The sequence below is a fragment of the Rhipicephalus microplus genome, chromosome 5, assembly GCF_043290135.1.
Source record: "Rhipicephalus microplus isolate Deutch F79 chromosome 5, USDA_Rmic, whole genome shotgun sequence".
Classification (NCBI taxonomy): domain Eukaryota; kingdom Metazoa; phylum Arthropoda; class Arachnida; order Ixodida; family Ixodidae; genus Rhipicephalus; species Rhipicephalus microplus.
Genome location: NC_134704.1, coordinates 56,400,486 through 56,413,838, shown reverse-complemented (window position 1 = coordinate 56,413,838; position 13,353 = coordinate 56,400,486). Strand labels below are relative to the sequence as shown.

At 43.9% G+C, this 13,353-nt stretch overlaps 1 protein-coding gene across 2 annotated transcripts in view; it reads right to left on the bottom strand.

Annotated features, from left to right (window-relative positions):
• LOC119174516 (protein Wnt-5b) overlaps positions 1-12,185 on the bottom strand; it is an 83,011-nt gene extending 70,826 nt beyond the window's left edge. For both annotated transcript variants that reach the window (XM_075895505.1, XM_037425455.2), the window contains exon 1: positions 11,293-12,185. In XM_075895505.1, coding sequence (XP_075751620.1) covers positions 11,293-11,302 — 10 coding nt within the window. In that variant the 5' untranslated portion in view covers positions 11,303-12,185. The remainder of the gene's footprint in view (positions 1-11,292) is intronic.
• Between the last annotated feature and the right edge of the window lie 1,168 nt (positions 12,186-13,353).

The window sequence follows — 13,353 nt, the reverse complement described above, 5'->3', positions numbered from 1 at the left end:
CAGCACTGCAACCAACACTGACGTTTCACGAACATTAAGGTCTATTTGAAAAGCAGTTTTGAGACTGGGCCCGGATCAGTGGTATAATAGTTGATTGCTACGCAGAATGCTTCGGTTCGATTCCAGCTTGGACCTTGACATTCATCTTTTGCATTCGTCGGGTCAACGCTGCCGATGTCATGTTTTTCTTAAATATCACGTGTTAAAATTGACCATGTGTTTTCTCGTCGTTCCTGGGTAGATAATGACCCCCGTATTCACAAACGCTTCTCGACTCGAATTTAACCCTTCACTTGACAGAGTTGAGCACTGCACCGCTGCTCGGCTGAAATTGACGCTGGACTACTCAAGAATCGCAAGAGATTATCGCTTGTATGCAGTGGCTTGCCTAGAGACAGCACTCCCGTTGGCTCTCTCAAGTGAAGGTGAAGCGTTGAGTGAAGGGACGTTCTAGAATACGGGGGTGTCAATCACCTGTGGCACATACCCGCATACCAGCGGCACACACACACCCACGGTTACGTGCGGCTTTCTGACGGGAGGTGTTTGACGACGTACGCGACGGGATTGGAACATTATTGATGTGTTGGCCTGCGTGTCATATTCGTCAAACCATCTTACCCTCCCATACTAATTTTAGTTTTCGCTAAGGCGGTGAAGGGGGCGATCACCAGACCAATCAGACCTAAGCGGCTATAGAGATATCATAGAAGCTCAGACAGACACCAAAAGTGCTTGCAGTACGCCAAAATGCTTCTCATTTAAGTTTTTTTTTTTTTATACCGTGGTCTTACTCCGCCATGGCGCATTCGCCCGTCGAAATCATTGCCTTGCCGCGGCGCCTACTGTAGCAGTTCCATTAGTCAGTTCTATAGCATACACGAAGCAGCAGGTGGCGAAGAAACTCCGTTGGTGTATGTGGAGGCTGCACTACTTTGACGAGAAGCGGGACACCATAACACGACTTGAAAGGCAACGCACGTAACTGAACTCAAGGGTGCATCCTCGGTGCCAGCGAAGGAACGCTGATCGCACTGGCCCCAAAGAGCCCAAGCTGCGTTGTCGAGGAATCGCTCCCTATCGGTGCTCATTGGCGTCACGAAGTACGGCTTCAGCTCTCACCGACGGCTACACCACCTCGCAAACCAAAAGCACCGTGTGAGAAAAAAAAAATGTGTGAGAGATATTAAGCGCGTTTGTGGAGCCTCGTAAGTGTGCGTCGGTGGCGCAGAGGGTATACAGCACCCAGTATACAACATCGTGGAGCGAGAGGTTGTCGGTCCGATTCCCAGGAAATTTGCGATGAAACTTTTTCCTATTTTTTTTCTTTGTCATCCGTTAGTATACATTTTACCATTGTTATATTCAGGATGAAAGTACGTCAGCTAAGCCATGGCAGGCTCCGGCATTAAACACTTTCTGGCTAAAGTATATATCAAAGAGTTGTTGGCGACGGCTACAATTGTACACTTGCTTGCAAGATTAAAAAAGGATTTAGGAACGAAAAAGGTAACATGTAATATGAGTCTCGCACTTGGCGAGATCAAAATTTCTCGTTTAAACGCTGCCTGCACTAAGACACAATGCCCACTTTCAATGTAGTTCACTTAGCACTCATGGCAAATGCTTATCTTTTTAAATAATTGCTTGAGCAGTTTCAGTGCTTTGCGATTTATCCTTGGTCACAATGGGCCTAGTTTTTTCGCTAATGAAAGAGTCCGCCCTGGGATGAGTGACCCTTCCCGAAAACCCTGTAACACTTTACGCGTAAAATATACTTGTTTGTTTACGTGTGATGCACCTCTTGTGCTGCTTTGAAACCACGCTAAGTCTGAGGGCAGCTTCTGAATAAGCAAATTAAAGAAAGCTGTTAAGCAAACAGAAAACGCTAATAAGCAAAACAAAATAAGCAGATAGTCCCCTTGAGAGGTACCTTTAGCATCGTAGGATTGATGTTGATTTCACTGCACCTAAAGATTTGCCGTTAATTTTTAACCTTACATGACAGCCAAATCAGATAACTGTCGATACTTAACTGTTTGCTTATCGCACTTGAGCAAAATTACCGGTTTCACCCGCAGCTTGTGGTCATTCTATTAAACGTTGCCGTCTGAAAGATTTCAAATCAATGCCATGCACTAAGCTGTGTTAACTCTGAGCATTTAGTTTCTCTACAGCTTTTTGCAACCACTCTACAATGTCTCATTACATGAAATCCCTACAATTTCTATGCCTTTCGCATGCTTCGCATTACATCCATTTCCAAGGTACATGGAATCTGCTGAATTTTAATAAACAACAAAGAGAAAGAAGTTCATAACAGCACTTTCATGCACATCCATCCTTTTTAACCTCTCTCGGAGCCATTGTGGTGTATTTTCATTCTACTACCATGAATCTACAATCACTTTACCACCTGTTCATTGCTATTTTTGTCTGACATCCAATTCATCCGTCAAAGGAGTGAATTCTCGGTTCCACAATTAGGTACGTATGGGGTCGAATATTTGATCAGTGATAAAAGCAACAAACGCAAATGCTGTGACGTGATCACTGACTTTATAATCGAATAACTAACTGGATGATAAAAAAAGCATTTTTTAATTTGAATATAAACGCCGTGTGGTGTGACGTTTATTCATATACAAAACAATAACAACCTCTAAATTTGATGTCATTTATATCGATGTACTTTATTTCGTTCAGTGTAGCTTACCCTTTCTCCACCGCTTTATGTGTAAGGAAGACAAGATTATTTTTTTTTGTAAATTACTAGTTTTTCATTGTTTTTTTTCTCAGCGCACTTGATAACACACAATTATTTGAAAGATGTGTATACGAGAACCTGGTAGAATTAGCAGAAGAAAAAACCACAGTGCAGTTATTAGAGCATATGTCCCAGGCACAAACGTCTTTCGGTATTCGTTTTTAAATGCAAAGCATTTCTTAGCGAACTTCGGCGATTTTGAGCGTCTCTATATCTATCTATCTATCTATCTATCTATCTATCTATCTATCTATCTATCTATCTATCTATCTATCTATCTATCTATCTATCTATCTATCTATCTATCTATCTATCTATCTATCTATCTATCTATCTATCTATCTATCTATCTATCTATCTAGCCGCCTACGACTTTTAGCTTTCCTGGCCGTTTCAATAAAAGTATTGACAGCAAACTTGGTATGGCATAACATGACTGTATTACGAAGATATTTTACTAGTCATAACATGAAAATCATGACATGAATGTCATGAATCTCATGTTTTACATTTCGTAGTCCTGCAGCTCATGCGGTGGTTTCGTTCACATGGCATGTTGAAAAACTGGTATTTTGTGACATGATTGCATGGCGAACACAAGCGAGAGACCCTAACATTAAAATCAAAACATGCGTGTCATGTAACAACATGACTACATGCCACACTCATGATGCGTTCGCGGCTGTTTCGCAAGCGTCACATATACCAAACTTAGTACTACAGTTCGTGAATGGATTACGAAGGTATGCGACTGGTGCTGACATGATAATCATGAGATGCGTGTGTGTCATGTAACAACATGACTACATACCACGCTCATCATGCGCTGGAGGCCGTTTTGCTAGCTTCACTTATACCAAATTTGGTATTACGGGACGTCAATGGAAAACGAAGGTATGATACTGGTGCAAACAATGATAAACATGAGATGCGTGGGATGTAAAAACATGACTACATGCTACGCTCATCATGCACACGCGGCCATTTCGATAGCTTCACATGTACCAAACTCGGTATTACGCAACGTGAACGGACAACATAGGCAAATGACACATTCAAACATGATAATCCTAACATGCGTGTCATGAAATAACATGACCACATGCCACACTGTTGGTACGCTCGTGGCCGTTTTGCTAGCTTCACATATGCCAAATTTGGTATAACGTAACGTCAATGGATGATAGAGCCATGACACTGGTGCAAACATGATAAACATGAAATGCGGGCCATGTAACAACATGACTACATGCTACGCTCATGATGCGCTCGCGGCCATTTCTCTAGCTTCACACGTACCAAACTCGGTATTACGTGAGGCGAACGGACGACATAGGTAAATGACACATCCAAACATGATAATCACGACATGCGTGTCATGTAACAGCATGACTGCATGTCACACGATGTGCTTGCGGCCGTTTCGCTTGATTCACACATGCCAAATTTGGTATTACGGGACGCCAATGGATGACGAAGGTATGTGACTGGTGCAAAAATAATAATCATGAGATGCGTGTCATGTGAGAACATGACTACATGCCACAGTCAAGGTGCTAGTACATTTTGACGTGACGCGCTGCGCGTGCTCGCCGACATTCATTTCGTTGTGTCACGCCGGCGTTGCCACGCCAGACGCCAGTCCTGCCTACTCGCAGGCGCGCTCCACGCTGCGTTGCTTTGACGCATGCGCGTTTCAGCGCGTCCGGCGTCCCTCCGTCACGAAAAGAGGGAGACGCAGTGTTGTCCGGGTAACGCATCGGCATGAAATGCAGCATGTCGCATTACGCACCGGTTGTCATCGTGCCGCGCCGACGGATGCTGGTCGCGCCGGTCTCGCCTGGCGTCAGGCTATTGAGTGCTCACATTTTGCTAACGTAGCGTCGCTGTGCCCAGCATGCGCGCGCGTCAACGCTATACACAGGAGTATAATGGGCCCTTCATGATGCGCTGGCGGCCGTTTTGCTAGCTCCACATTAACCAAATTTGGTGTTGCGTGACGGCGACGGATGATGAAATATGACTGATGCAAACATGATAATCCTGACATGCGTGTCACGTTAGAACGTGACAACATATCACGCTAATAATTTGCTCACGGCCGTTTCACTAGCTCCACATATACTAAATTTGGTGTCACGTGACGTGAATAGATGACGAAGGTAAACGATACATCCAAACATGATAATCATGACACGGAAGTCATGTACGGCATCATTTACCTCCACCTTGTAACGTTGTGCAATTTTAAAGTGACATATCAACCTTTCTCATTCGTGCTTCACATATCGATTCCCACTGTACGTGGGATCTGCCAATTTTTTCCCGATGTCATTGAAAACTGGAATTCACTACCTGCACATACTGCTAAGCGCCCGGGAGCAGAGGCTTTTGAACATTTGCTTGAGAACTATGTTACCTAAAGATCGTTTGATGGTGCGTTGAGGTTCTGCTTTCTTTTTGTCAGGCTGATAGTGATGCTTTTTTGTCTTTTTTGTTGTTATAGTTATCATATGGTGGTTTTGGGACCTTAAACCTCACATATCAATCAATCGTTTTGTTGTTATAGTTGACAGTAGACATTACTTGAGTGTTGTACGTACCAATGATCATTTGTATGTATTCCCTCTCTGTAATGTTCCACAAATGTGGGTTAACAGTATGTTCAAATAAATAAATAAATAAATAAATAAATATTTTTCTTAGCGACCCCGAAGGGGTACTTTGGTACTCGCTCTGCAAATGAATGTGTGCCGGACAATGCCATTCATCACAATCTTATTTTCATCATGTGTTCAGCTTTATGTACTTGCATCTGTATTAAGATGGAGAGACCAGAAAGACGTTGAGAACAATGCAATTTGAAATGCAAAAGAAGACGGGGGGAGGGGGGGGGTAAAAAAGTTTGGGTAACGACTTAGAATACAGGGTACTCTACTATTTGATAGCTTAAAGCTGTCCCGTGGGCCTCAATGTTGCAAGCCTGAGTGAAACTTCTTTCAGTTCTAGCTGTAACAGTTGAGGTTTACTCAATTCCAGGAATGCCATTAACGAATTACTGTAACCAGTTGTGCGCCTGTTTTCACGATTTCGAACTCGTAACAATGTTAGTTCAAAATAAAACTGGTTGTAAATAACTGTTGTAGTTTCTAAAGTTTTCTCTGTAGAAAATAACTTTATACCAGGTATACCAGGTAAACTTTCATCCGGTTTTATCAAACTAAACTAGTACACTTCAGTTTACTTAAACCACAGAAAAATTCAGTTGTTTCTTTAATGCAAATAATTTCTTTGCGTGCTGGAGGCACTTTCAGTATCTATCTATCTATCTATCTATCTATCTATCTATCTATCTATCTATCTATCTATCTATCTATCTATCTATCTATCTATCTATCTATCTATCTATCTATCTATCTATCTATCTATCTGTCTGTCTGTCTGTCTGTCTGTCTGTCTGTCTGTCTGTCTGTCTGTCTGTCTGTCTGTCTGTCTGTCTGTCTGTCTGTCTGTGTGAATGGGTGCTTTTGTTGCCATCCCCTTAAATTGTGGTGAAATAAAATTAGTGTGGGAGGATAAGAGAATTCGACGAATGTGACTCGGTGGTCATGACATGGATGATGCCCCAATCTTGTCAAATTCGTCGTCAGCCGTTTCCCCCAAACGTGTGACACATACTAGCAGCACTTCCCAGCTTATCGCTTCTGATGTTGTTTATACTCATTTTCCTGTTGACATCGTTGCGCAAGTGCAAACGACTGGTTCTGTAGATATTAGCAGCTGTTAAAAATATGTCTGTGCACACGAAATTAGTACACGTATTTAGCGCCATTTCATAGCTTGTCGCTCAATTGAAAAAAAATTATAACACGATCAGCTTCCTTCCGCATGCTTCGCATAACATCGAATCGCAAGGTACTACGGGAGATCTTACGAGTTTGTTTTTTTTTACACATAAAGATAAAGAAATGCATATTTGGGGAGTTCTTCTACAACTGCAACTGTAATCATCGCTTATGACGCTCGTTTTCTGAACATAATATCCGTGGTCTTGCCCACAAATGGTGGGCGCGCTATCAGCGTGACACAGCATTACCGATAGGAAAGCGACCAACCCACAATTTTTTTCCCGACAAAAATGCAATCAAGCGAAGTGCGAGTTGTTGTGGCGCGTAAGAAACGCTCCTCAAGTACGCTATAGTAGGCCCTTCTTAATAGCCAAGCTGCCTAGCAAAACGGTCATCTCTGATTCGATCCAGAAAACTATCATTGCCATTGACGGGTGTGTGCCACATTATTTAGTGAAATCTCCTATTCACCAATGGCCCGCTAAAGGTGCAGGAGGAAACACCCCAACATATGGCTGCGAGGAAGACGTCGAGTGCATAGTAAGTAACAACGAAATAATACTGTAGAAAACGGGGAAGCCAACAAAAGCTTCGAGAAGACGACAAAGCCACGAATGGTATACGTTCAACGACAACGCTCTCGTAAATCTATGGAGGTGTGAACTCTAGCTTCTAGCGCACGTTTAATAGATTTAAATAACTGTGTCATTTCTGTGATTGTGCCTGGTTCAACTCTAATCACTCTGCACTCAGTATAAACGTAGCAGCAACCTAGCTTCACCTATAGCCAGGGCTTAAAGACAGGGGGGCGGGGCGGCTCGGCCCCGTTCTATTTGTTGAGGGGCTTGGCCCCATACTGGCAAGTGAACAGTAGCACTGCAGCACCCATTCGACAAGCACTGGAGTTGACTTCTATGTGTTACCGCTCTATGACGCCCCCACCCCTCACTTTTCAATGGAGGAATAACATTTGACGAGAACCAGCGCATTCAGCATGGTGTGGCCGATGGCGATGGAGCAATTGAAGATGTGCACCTAGCTAAAGCCTAACAACAATATAGAAGCAACCTAAAACCGGCATCGTCCAGCAAAGGCCTATAAAAACAAACCATATTAGTCTTAGGATCGTCCGGTTTCGTTGCTTCAAGCCTTGTGTGGTTCAGTGCAAGGTTCGCCCATTTTCTTTCCTTAAACTGGTCAATTTTTAATATGTTACTATGCACCCAAGTGCAGCAGTTTAGAGAGTATATCTAGATTTGTGGGGTTTAACGTCCCAAAACCACCATATGATTATGAGAGACGCCGTAGTGGAGGGCTCCGGAAATTTTGACCACCTGGGGTTCTTTAACGTGCACCCAAATCTGAGTACACGGGCCTACAACATTTCCGATCGGAAATGCGGCCACCACAGCCGGGATTTGAACCCGCGACCTGCGGGTCAGCAGCCGAGTACCTTAGCCACTAGACCACCGCGGCGGGGCTAGGGAGTATATCTAGGGAAGAAAGTAAGTTCAAGGCGGAAGAATAAACGAGGATATTTAAAACTAACTTACGCATCATATATTCAACGGCATATATCTCTTGCTGAAAATCAGTTTGAATGCATTAAAAGGCATCTCCACACAAACAAAATACCGTCTCACGAAGGATGCATATTGCAGGTATCTTCTATAGCCCAGCTTCTCCCAACGCTAAATCGCATATGCGCAGCACTTTCGGCGAAAAGTAAGACGCGTATAAAACGAGGTTATCACACTTTGTTGTTTTTCCTAGTTCTTTCTATTGCCACAGCGGGAATGAGTGTCGTTAATAACCTCAGATCTTATCTTTCCCACAGAAATAAAATAAAAAGAGAGAAAAAAGAGGTCACTTCTTGCCGACAGCGGTGTCGATTCAACAAAGGGAACGAAGATAAAGTGCAAGGAACTCGGTGAAGGGGTATATACACACGAGCAATTCCAAACCGTCGCGGGCATGTTTTGCGTTCGAAGTAAAGCAAACAAACGTTCCCGCAAGTGTACACGACATAACCACGCGTTGATCAATGGTCATAGCTGCGGGGCTCTCGGATCGAAACGGTGGCCATTTTACCGCGCATATAAGCGATGAGTGCCTCGCGTTCTCCATCAATTTTCGATCGCTTTTCGGCGCCACGTACCTCGGGCTTTTTCGAGACTGTATCCAGAAAATCCAGTTTCATTACGTTGTATGTTATAGCGAGAAAGAAACCGAACCGTGTCCGCTCCGACCCTGTAAGTTTGACAACTCGCATGCGTCTTCGTTGTATGAGTTCGTATAGTTGTACTTGGGCCAAGCTGTGGCTTCGAACTGTTTCGATTGGCCTTCGTTTAAGGAAAAAAAAAAGACAGCCTCGTCCTAGTGGCGCCAAGCCTGCAGGAAGTGCCCAGCTTGGAAGCCGTCTTTGTTTCTCTTCGGTTTTCTCTTTGTCTCCCTCGATTTCTTTCTATCTTTTCCTCTTTTGTTGGTTTCTCTTTTTATGTATGTTTCTCTCGCATTTTTCGTTCTTTCTCCCCTCTCTTTATACTTCTCGCTTGCTTTCTTTTTGAGTTATTAAACATGGTTTGTGCGTCCATGGTTCTCTAACAATAGTAGTAACTTCAGCGCTTAATATCACCATTAGGCCGCTCGAAGTGCAAGAGAAGGACGACTTCTCTTTGGCACTACCACGTGCACGAAATTTCATAACTGGCTATGATATATGTGGCTTTTGCCTGTGTTACGCCAAGCGAAAACGACAGCGTATAAGATCGTCACGTGTGACAAAAGTAAGACAACGGACGAACGCCATGGCCCCCTGAAGCACTTCGCACCCGAACGTATAGCGTGATGCCCATTTCACAGCGTCGTTTGCCCAAAAACAAGAATGGTGGAATGGTTGGAGTAGGTCGCGCGGTGCTATTTCATAGTGAATACATCGTTGGTGACGAACAATGATTACGACTTAAAACACACAGAGAACGTTTCGAAGCCAACAACCAGTTACACCAAGGAAATCGCCAACATTATTTGTTGTTTTAACTGTTTTGATGATTATCACGTATACATTGAAAGGTACACCCGTGGACAAAAAAAAAAGCGCCCTTCTGTGACGGTGGCATCGAAAGCCATACCTTCGAAGTACAGCTGTCCTGCTTTTAAATCGACAATGATTCCTTTCAGTTGAGGTCAGTCATAACACTGAGGCTAAAGCAAGGAGTAATGGCCATTCTGCTTCCCTTGGCGTAAATTTGTTAGTTTCGCTTGTTGTGTCTAACAATGAAATAAGCCCCTTGCGATTCCTATTTTGTGCAAAAAATTTTTTGTAGCTGGTCAAAAAAAGGTGGAATTGCGGGGGAAGATGGAAGCATCAGAAGACAAAAAATGTGTTACCATGGGGTGTCGCTGAAGCCAACGTTTCGGCAAGCGGACTCACTTTCAAACCTTCAACCACTGCAAAACCCAGTGTTCACGAACTTTTCATTTTGTAGCCTGTGTGACATTGCGTAGCCAATGACTGCGTCTTGAACAATGGCTTATACGGTGAGCATACGGAAGTTGTGTGAATAAAAAATCATGACATTCATGACATACATATCATAATTTTCATGTTATGAACAGTCAAATATGTTCTTCATACAGTCATGTTATGCCATAGCAAGTTTGCTATCGATACCATTATCAAGACGGCCAGGAGAGCTAAAAGTCGTAGGCGGATAGATAGATAGATAGATAGATAGATAGATAGATAGATAGATAGATAGGTAGATAGATAGATAGATAGATAGATAGATAGATAGATAGATAGATAGATAGATAGATAGATAGATAGATAGATAGATAGATAGATAGATAGATAGATAGATAGATAGATAGATAGATAGATAGATAGATAGATAGATAGATAGATAGATAGATAGATAGATAGATAGATAGATAGATAGATAGATAGATAGATAGATAGATAGATAGATAGATAGATAGATAGATAGATAGATAGATAGATAGATAGATAGATAGATAGATAGATAGATAGATAGATAGATAGATAGATAGATAGATAGATAGATAGATAGATAGATAGATAGATAGATAGATAGATAGATAGATAGATAGATAGATAGATAGATAGATAGATACGCTCAAAGTCGCCGAAGTTCGCTAAAAAAAGGTTCGCATTTAAAAGTGATAAAAACTACTTGAGTCAACCGTAACGTCTTGCAAATTAATTTTATGATGTCAAATATGCCTGCAGTTTCTGGTACTGTGGTAAACGGCTTATTTGTTGGCACAATAACCACAGCCAGTTATTTCGTGAGTTCCTCTATTGCTGCTTGCTTTGCTGTCATTGGGAGAAAAAATTATGTCATGGCTAATTTAGTTGCAGCCACTCTTTGATCAGATGAAAGGCTGCGACCAACGGTCGACGCAGCACCACGATAACTTTCAAAACAGCTTCGAGAAATTTACACCATTCATAAGGGTTGCCTCCTCCTTGCACCCTGCATCGAAAAAACTTGCAAACATTAAAAAAAACAGATGAAAAGGCAGATTCTTTTTCTCCGCTTCCTGTAGTCTTCTGCAAGCTTTGCACAATCGGACATTTCGTTCAAGGACGCCAGCCATGCAGGAAGCATTCATAGACCGCAACCGGCTGTGACACAATCTGTATAGACTTACCCCAAACCATGAAGTACGACTCTCCTTTTTTGGCTGAGTCTATTCCCTCTTGCGTCCGGTGTGCGTGAATGTCGACAGAGAGCCGATGAAATGATGTGGTGTGAATGTCAGCGATCGACACTGCCACAGAGTGGTTGCCACAAGCGCGCGAAAAAGAAATCAGCAACTGTCAGTCGAAAGGTACTCGAACCGACGGCGCCCGTCGACGATGTGAAGTCGTGCAGATGTCCGTCACGTCATCCTCCGGTGCGACGCGCGAAGGAAAAGAAAAACAAGCCACTTCGACAGCTGCGCGGCACCGCACACACACACACACGCACGTGCACTTTCAAAAGCAGGCCACACTAAGGAATGAAATAAAAACAAAACGAGCGCACCAAAACTCGTCGTCAATTCCGGAACGTCGAAGTCAGGGACAGTGCCGCCAACACCGCTGCAGTCGTCGGCGTTCCGCGAATTCCGGGTAGACGGGTAACCTGGACCTTGGACGGGTCACTTTTCGCTTCATCGCGCAAGTCGCCGTGGATCAGAGCCTTCGGTGGTGATATTTAAAATAAAGAAATGAGTGGTGTTGACGTTCCTTGAATGTCGTTGGCCTCGGCTTCACAGAAGGAGCTGCTCAGCGAAGATGTCCTATGTCCCGAGCGCTGTTCAGTCGATCTCACCTGCTGAGACAGCCGACAAGGATGGACGGGGTGCCAAGAAGGACCGCTCTGAGCACGGTTCGCTCGGTGAGGCTCACGACAACGAGTTAGTTTAGTCGCCAATGCCGAACCATCTCGACACACCACCACGCAGCCAGTCAGGCTGGCTGTGTGCCTCGAGGAAACAAAATAAACGCTCTGAGAGACCGGTGCTGGTGTGCAGCGAGCGCCGGGCCACGGCGGCTGTGGTGGTAGTGGTGGTGGTGTTGGCGGCGGCGGTCGGACCCCCCCAGCCTACCTCCCTCATTCATAGCGGGCCGCCCTCTCTCTCCGCGCGCGACGCGGCTGATCAATCAGCGCCCGCGCGACCGCTGACGTCGCACCTCGCGCACCCTCTCATTGGTCCCCGCGGGGTCGCCAAAGGTGCGCGCGGCGTACTTTTCGGACGCACCGTTCTTTCTTTCTTTCTTTTTCCTTTGCTCGGTCGTTACCGGAAAGTTTTCATTTTCGCACCCAAAAAGTTTTGACACTGTAGCGCTCGCCTGCGTCTTACGTTCTTTCGGAAAGACAGGCCTCGGCTTCGTGTGACCCGTTTCATCATCCATAGTAGTTACACTGAATATTTCATAGAAACTGCCGACTAGTAATTTCCTAATGAAGAGAATTTTTTTGAAAGTTTGTATTTTTAAAGGTTAAAGTTAGATGTCAATCATATGTTAGACTGAAAACTATGTTTTGTAGGGTTCTTCCTGAAGAAAAAAAAATTTTCAACTGCAAAGCAAGGAGTGGTGGCACCGTGAAAAACATAAACACGATACTATTGGGTAAAGTTTACTGGAATACAATTGTAAGAGAGTTTTAGTCGTAGAGGGAGCATTTAAAACACACATGCACTAAAATGCTCGAATCAATGGTTCGTCGCGTCTCAGGGCATCTAGAATTATTGCGTTTCAGAACGTCGTCGCTAAAGCGTGTTATCAGTGTTGTCCTACCACAGAACAAATGCCTGTACATACGCAGAACGCGAATGGCCCTCTTGGTGAGCATAATGTATGGTTACGCTTTCAGGTTCTCTCCCACGGCTATTTTATGCTTACCAGGTTGCGCAGTGAGTTTTATGTGCTTTCTGGTGTTCTGCACTCATGGTCTTATGCTTGAAAGCTCGAATGCATGCAGGTTAATCACAGAATGAGGAATCATTCAAGGAAACGTTAACGGAAATCGTATTGGCCCTCTTGTTGCTTCAGGTGGTGGATATGTAAAATTAAAAAAAAAAATATTCAACCAGCTTCACTTCACGGACAGCGGTGAAACAGTGACACTGGTAGTGTTCCCTCGTTGACGCTAACGCATCTCTGTTTTACAGCGAAAGCTGTCACGAGATCATAACTCAGGTCACGCGCAGTTGTCCGCCGCC